This window comes from Populus euphratica, unplaced genomic scaffold (assembly GCF_000495115.2).
Source record: "Populus euphratica unplaced genomic scaffold, PopEup_1.0 scaffold13.1, whole genome shotgun sequence".
NCBI classification, from domain to species: domain Eukaryota; kingdom Viridiplantae; phylum Streptophyta; class Magnoliopsida; order Malpighiales; family Salicaceae; genus Populus; species Populus euphratica.
In genome coordinates, this window is record NW_011499872.1 from 1330832 (window position 1) to 1336831 (window position 6000).

General features: G+C 35.8%; 1 protein-coding gene across 2 annotated transcripts; it reads left to right on the forward strand.

Annotated features, from left to right (window-relative positions):
* The first annotated feature begins 555 nt into the window (after positions 1 to 555).
* On the forward strand, positions 556 to 5312 carry LOC105127593 (uncharacterized). 2 transcript variants are annotated; one of them, XM_011028947.1, is made up of 12 exons: positions 556 to 731; positions 1110 to 1726; positions 1818 to 1958; positions 2291 to 2427; positions 3082 to 3153; positions 3284 to 3364; positions 3455 to 3484; positions 3694 to 3780; positions 4192 to 4252; positions 4456 to 4531; positions 4721 to 4794; positions 5018 to 5312. In XM_011028947.1, the coding sequence occupies exons 1-12, from the start codon at positions 571 to 573 to the stop codon at positions 5143 to 5145; spliced, it is 1665 nt and encodes a 554-aa protein (XP_011027249.1). In that variant the 5' UTR covers positions 556 to 570; the 3' UTR covers positions 5146 to 5312. The 2 variants fall into 2 exon arrangements, with proteins under 2 accessions (XP_011027249.1, XP_011027250.1); XM_011028948.1 differs by lacking the exon at positions 3694 to 3780.
* The last annotated feature ends 688 nt before the right edge of the window (positions 5313 to 6000 follow it).

Sequence of the window (6000 nt, forward strand, 5' to 3'; positions counted from 1 at the left end):
CTATATTATTTGAAAACTTATCAATTTTTGTTTGTGATTTTTTCGGAAATTTACAGGAGAGCATTCTTGGTGGTGAATAGGAAATTTCTTTTATTTTTACCTATGTTTTTTCTAGTTTTGTGCATATATGGAAAATTTTCAAGATTTTGTTTTAAAGTTTTTTTGTGCATATTTGGAAACTTGTCAAGATTTTGTTTGTACATTTTTGGAAATTTATCAAGACCTTTGTTGGGTATTATTGGAAATTTAATCAATACTTTTTGTTGTAATTTAGAAGTCTATCACTATTTTACAGTACATTTTTGGAAACCTATCAAACTCCATGCACGAAAATAGATATTATCTCTACAATTACAATTTGTCAATTGATTCCAACAAATAAATTTTAAGGCTCTGCCACAATTTAGTCAAATATAATCTAGTGAGAAGAAAGATTAGTGTTGGAAAATATTTTAAAAGGAAAATACAGATTATGAAATTTATTTCCTTTTATATATTTTTTAAAATGAAAATGTGAAACTGATCTTGGTGCGCATAATAAACTGATATATAAAAACATTCTACATAGACATGGCTGTCAGCCAGTCACACACACAAAAAAATAAAGTATTCACAATTCATAAAATTAGCTCTTCGACAAAAGTCGGCATAAGAAGTCTACATTCATTGTCTGCCTCTGTTTTCGTGAAGAATCCATTTCTCTGCCGACGGCCACACTTCAAAGCTCAAAGGTTCCTCTCTTTCCCTCTCTCTCACACAAACAGATACCCTTTTGAATGCATGATAAAAATTGAGCTCAAATGAACTAAATTAGACTCTAATTCAATGAAAAGATTCAGTCTTTAATGCATTAGCAATGTAAAGTTTCGATTTTTTTTACCTGGGTTTCATTTTATTTGCCTATAAGCGTAAAAAATCTCCAAATTTTGGTGTTACTAGTCATTTTGTATTTCTAATGATATTTCTTTTAAACTGATCATTAGTGGAGTAAATAAGTTTTGAGATTGGCCCACTTGATTAAATGCATTCAAAAGTTGATGAATTTGGTATTGTATGTGACTCGATGGATTGAAGATGTGAATTTAACGTTAGTTTTTTCTGTATGACAGGTCAATGGAAGATGATAGTAAAATGAACGTGATTGTAGATTCTAAAGTGAATGTGACAGTAGAGAAAGATATAGAAGGGATGAATGATAAAATGGTAGTTGATAGTGATGAAGTGATAGTTATTAATATTGACGAGAAAGAGAGTGAAGGAGTTGGGAATAATGATGAAATGAAACCCCCTAGCATTGGAATGGTGTTCAACACCCCAGATGAAGTTCGATCCTATTACGACGAGTATGCTTGTCACTTGGGGTTTAATACGATAAAGAAAAGCACAAAGTCTGGAGATGATGGGAATGTGAAGTATTTTACGCTTGCGTGTTCGCGGTCTGGTAAGGAGTTGCCCTCTGCTAGTCAGACTAACAGGTTTAATTTTCGGAAGAGGTTGCCACCTAGAACGAATTGTAAAGCCAAGTTGAATGTAACCATAGGTCCTGATGGACGAGTGTATGTCTGTCGTGTTATTCTTGAGCATAATCATGAACTGGTTCCGGGTTTACATGGTATGAAAAAGAAGAAATCAAGGGCCCCCCGAGCGAAAAAGGTGGGAACAGGACAAAGCCAAGTGCCACATTCAGTTGTTCATGAAGCTGGGAGTTCTGCAAACCTCAAATCTGGTGAGCATTTTTTTCTTCCTGTAGAGAGAAATGATAATTTAACATAAAAAATATTGGAAATATGTCATTTAATTGATTCTCTTTTAAACAGATTATGCCATACCAAGAATTGTCACCGATCCCAATCAAATAATATTTGGAAGCAGCCATCTTCTCACTAAACGTTCTGTTAATAGGAATGTGTCAAGTGGTTCCAAGAGAAGAAATTCAGTATTCGCAATCCCTGTGCTTAGTAAGTTTAAAAATCCTTTCTTTCTTGTTGATCTTTAGATAGCTGTTATGCTTAATCAAGAAGCTGATTAGGCGCTGGAAGTTATATCTGCTGTCAAGTAATTTCAGAATTTCGTTTCCGGGGTGCGTATAACTAGCATATTTTCCAAATATGGCTTGAGTTGGATTAGTGACATGATGCTATGATACTGCTAGTATTTGGTGTTTTTTGGTGCCTTTGAAACTGCGGCCTTCTTTCATGACTAAAATAGTGTGTTTTTCTCTGGCTTCTTTCCTTCATGTTATGTTAAATATCTTGATTTGTTGAGTACTTACATGTGTGAACACTTGAAGATCAGGAATCAACAGAGCGCATCCTTGCAAGGAAAGCTGTGGAACTTGTGAAGTCTGGAATGGTAATTGGTCTGGGCTCAGGAGCCACAATATCTATGGTTATGGAGGAACTTGGTAGACTAATTAGAGAAGGAAAGGTTTGTATCCCATAACAACCCAATTGGACTCTTATTTTTTATTTTTGTTTCTTACCTTTTATTTTTCTGTGGCTAACATGCTGGAGATCAGATCGATGCTGGTTTTTTTACTTCTTATAATACTTAGACAAAGTCATTGCAAAAGGCTTTTGATGCAAATCCTTGGAAGTTTCCTATGAAAAAGATAGCCTAAAGCCTCAGAGGATTAAATTTAATAAGAATAGTACTTCGAGGTTTAGCTTATATCTAATAGCATTTAAAATGCACACAATATTTTACTTCTAAAGTTCAACTGGGCTTGGACTTGACCTGGGACGGGTCTACTCCTTTCCATTTTCACCAATTATTTTCGAAAGAATGTATTCTTCACAAAATATTCAGATGCATAAAATGCAAAAAGCCTCCTTAGTTAAATCTAAATTAGTGCTGGAAAATGACAGACAATGAAGCTATCAATTAAAGGGCTTCCTGATTGGTTGATTCTCGGGCCACTCAAATTCATCCAATGCTCATGTTTTCCCTAGTGTGATGATGCTCAGCCACTGACTTGAATGCCTTCATGCGCTAGGTTGAAGCTGACCTAAAGTAGATTCCCATATGTATTGGTTGAGTTGATTTAACTTGAGAATATTTTTTTTGGTTTCGTCTCTCCAGTTGAAAGATATCATAGCAGTTGGGGGCAATTATCAATCACGAGTTTTGGCTACACAGTTTGGAGTCACAATTGTAAGTCTATATTGAGAAAAAATGGTGTTCGCAAAAATTTCTTTTTATTTAAAAGCGAAAAAGGTCTACAAAGCTTCTGATCTCCCCTATGTTTCATTTACATGGCCTGCTTCATGAAATTGGTTCCCAGGTTGATTTGAGTGGTGTTAGTAAAATTGACATTGCATTTGATGGGGTTGATGAAGTGGACTTCAATAAAAATCTATTAAAGGTCAGAATGCTTCATCCTTTCATCTGTCTTTTCAGATCTGCATTAAATTATCGTGGGAGTTCCTTCACTAGTTATCCTTTTGCTTTGCAGTGTGGAGGACCTGCACATACCATGCAAAAGGTACGCAGAAACATTTCTCTGATGATGCCATATTTTCTTTATTCTGTGTAATTAGACAACTGTGGCATTGGTTTGGTGTGAAAACGGTCAGAGGAAATCCTTAAAATTTATGCCTTATCAAAGTTCTTGAATACTGCAACAGTCAAGTAGTTTTACTCATCTACCCTATTTTGATTGCCGTGATTTTTTTTTTTTAAATTTTTGAACAGGTAATTGCTTCTGTGGCAAGTGAATGCATCATACTAGTTGATCAACCGAAGGTTGTTCACCGGCTTGGCAGCGCATTCCCTGTTCCTGTCAGTTGATATTCCTTGTGGTTATTTATTATCAGTACACATTTGAGCTCCTAGTAGTTGATGCTCACTGCTGTTTTCATAGACATCTGAATACAAATTATCATATGTTTTTGCTACAGCCAGATCAAATGAATATTAAGCATCTATTAAGACTCAAGAACCCTTCTTTTACAATCACTGCTTCCAGTACTCCTAATCTATTTTCCACAATGGATTGCTTGTTAGTTGAAAACAGATAAAAATCATAGGGAAATATCTTGGATTGAAAATATACTATAATAAGAACTTCAGTGCTGATAAGAGGCGACCCACTGAAATTTTTATTGTTACAAAAATGCCCCCTTTTTTCCTTCGTGGCTGCATGTTTGTGATCTTTATGGATATGCTATCTACTGACAAGATATGTTTTAGGTTGAAGTTCTTCCTCCTGCCCTCACACCTGTGCTGAAGCGTCTTGCTACTCTTGGAGGAGGTTGGTTTTGACTAATACTGAGTTAAAAGAACACCCAATTTCACACACCAAAAGTTTGTGGACAGACTAGTTTTTTAGTTGAAACACTTAAAGTATACTGTTGGTGTTTTTTGTTTTCTAGTTTTTTTAGACTCGAACCCTTTTCCAAGTTTTTTGTTTAAAGTTTTTTGTTTAACTGTCTCCTGTTGATGTTGATGTTTCAGTTCCTGAAATTCGATTTACCTCAAATGAAAATGGTCCATTGTTCACTGATCTTGGGAATATGGTTGTAGATGTGAGGTATGTTAACTGTGTCTTTCCTTTTTGGCCTGAGTCATGATGCAAAAACTTGATAGTCAATTTCTAGAAGCCAAGTACCATTAACACTTGTAAAGCGGATCTGAATCGACATCAAAATTGACAGACACGAGCGTTTTACTCATGCTCATGATATTCATGGACCCTAATGTTATCTAATCCTTTTACCAGCTTTCCAAATGGGATACAGAACCCTGCCGAACTTGAGAAGAACATTAAATTGTTACCTGGTGTGGTTGAAAATGGTAAGAACTTGCACTTTGTTTCCTGCATTTCTTTCAAGCATATTTATCTGTTGCATGTATGCCCGACTGAACATGCATGAACTTATGCTGGTAACCTTGACTGACATAATGAAATACATACTGTACATTCATTCCATTGTAACTAGAATTTGCCGTCTGGCACGATACAGACCCTACCCTTCTCCTAGCATGATGCTATAAATTCTTACGAGTGAACTTGCAGGTATCGTTACTGGAGTTGCTACAACTGTGCTGGTTGCTGTTAAAGAGAGAGGTGCTGTCAATGTGATGAATTTGGAAGACTATGTGAGAACTGTGCTTGACCGGAGGGATGGAACTTTGACAAGTTAAAATAAGAATTCCCCATGTAAAATTTTGCTCTGTACATTAGCAAGGCACAGGTAGAAAGAGAGGGTAATTTATACAACGTGTAGACTGTAATTATCAATTGTTATCCATAAAGATCTGTAAAACCTCATCTTTGTCAATTTAAAGGGCCTCTCAATTTGTTCTTACCAGACAGAATCTTTTTAATCTTGTCCTTTTAAGCATATCACATATGTTTACCAATATGGTATTCTTGAATTATTATTTTTTCTTGCTTATTACGTATTAAACCCCATTCTCACACCCAAGGCTGTCGTCAATTTTTTTTTTTAAAATCAAATATGTTATAAATTTTCTTATAAATTTATTATAAGAATTCGATCTGTAATCGTAAGACTATAATAAGGCTACAGTCTCAATCCTCTTCTAATATTTAGAATGCCAGAATCATAAATTTAGAGACTTTGGGTTCAAAGTCAGAACACATCAACTGAATATAGTTAAGGTTCGAACTCCTCCGATATTTGGATTGTAGGAACTATAAATTTAAAGATTAAAGGTTCGGCACATATCTATCACAGATGGTTGAAGCATGAACTGATTCTCAAGTGTGGTTGAAGCATGAACTGATTCTCAAGTCCTCCTTTGAGTGCCGCTGTTGCGGAGGGGCAAAGATGCGGCATCAAGATAGGACTGACAAGGAATCCAAGGTTCTCCTTATGCTGTATGGATGGCAAAATGCGGCTGCCGGACTGGCAAAACCACCTCCGCTGTTAGCAGGCTCGTTGGATCTTAACGGAGGTAGGAGGAGATCATCAAAATTCATAGGAAAAAATCCACGGGTGGTCAAATTGATCGTTCAATGAACCAGGAAAGAGT

What these genes read in the sequence shown, in the direction of transcription:
- LOC105127593 (XM_011028947.1), top strand. Translation starts at nt 571, where the DNA reads ATGGCTGTCAGCCAGTCACACACACAAAAAAATAAAGTATTCACAATT. An exon ending in TTCTGCAAACCTCAAATCTG is followed by an intron (nt 1,727 to 1,817) that starts GTGAGCATTTTT and finishes TCTTTTAAACAG; the next exon opens with ATTATGCCATACCAAGAATT. An exon ending in GCAGCGCATTCCCTGTTCCT is followed by an intron (nt 3,781 to 4,191) that starts GTCAGTTGATAT and finishes GATATGTTTTAG; the next exon opens with GTTGAAGTTCTTCCTCCTGC.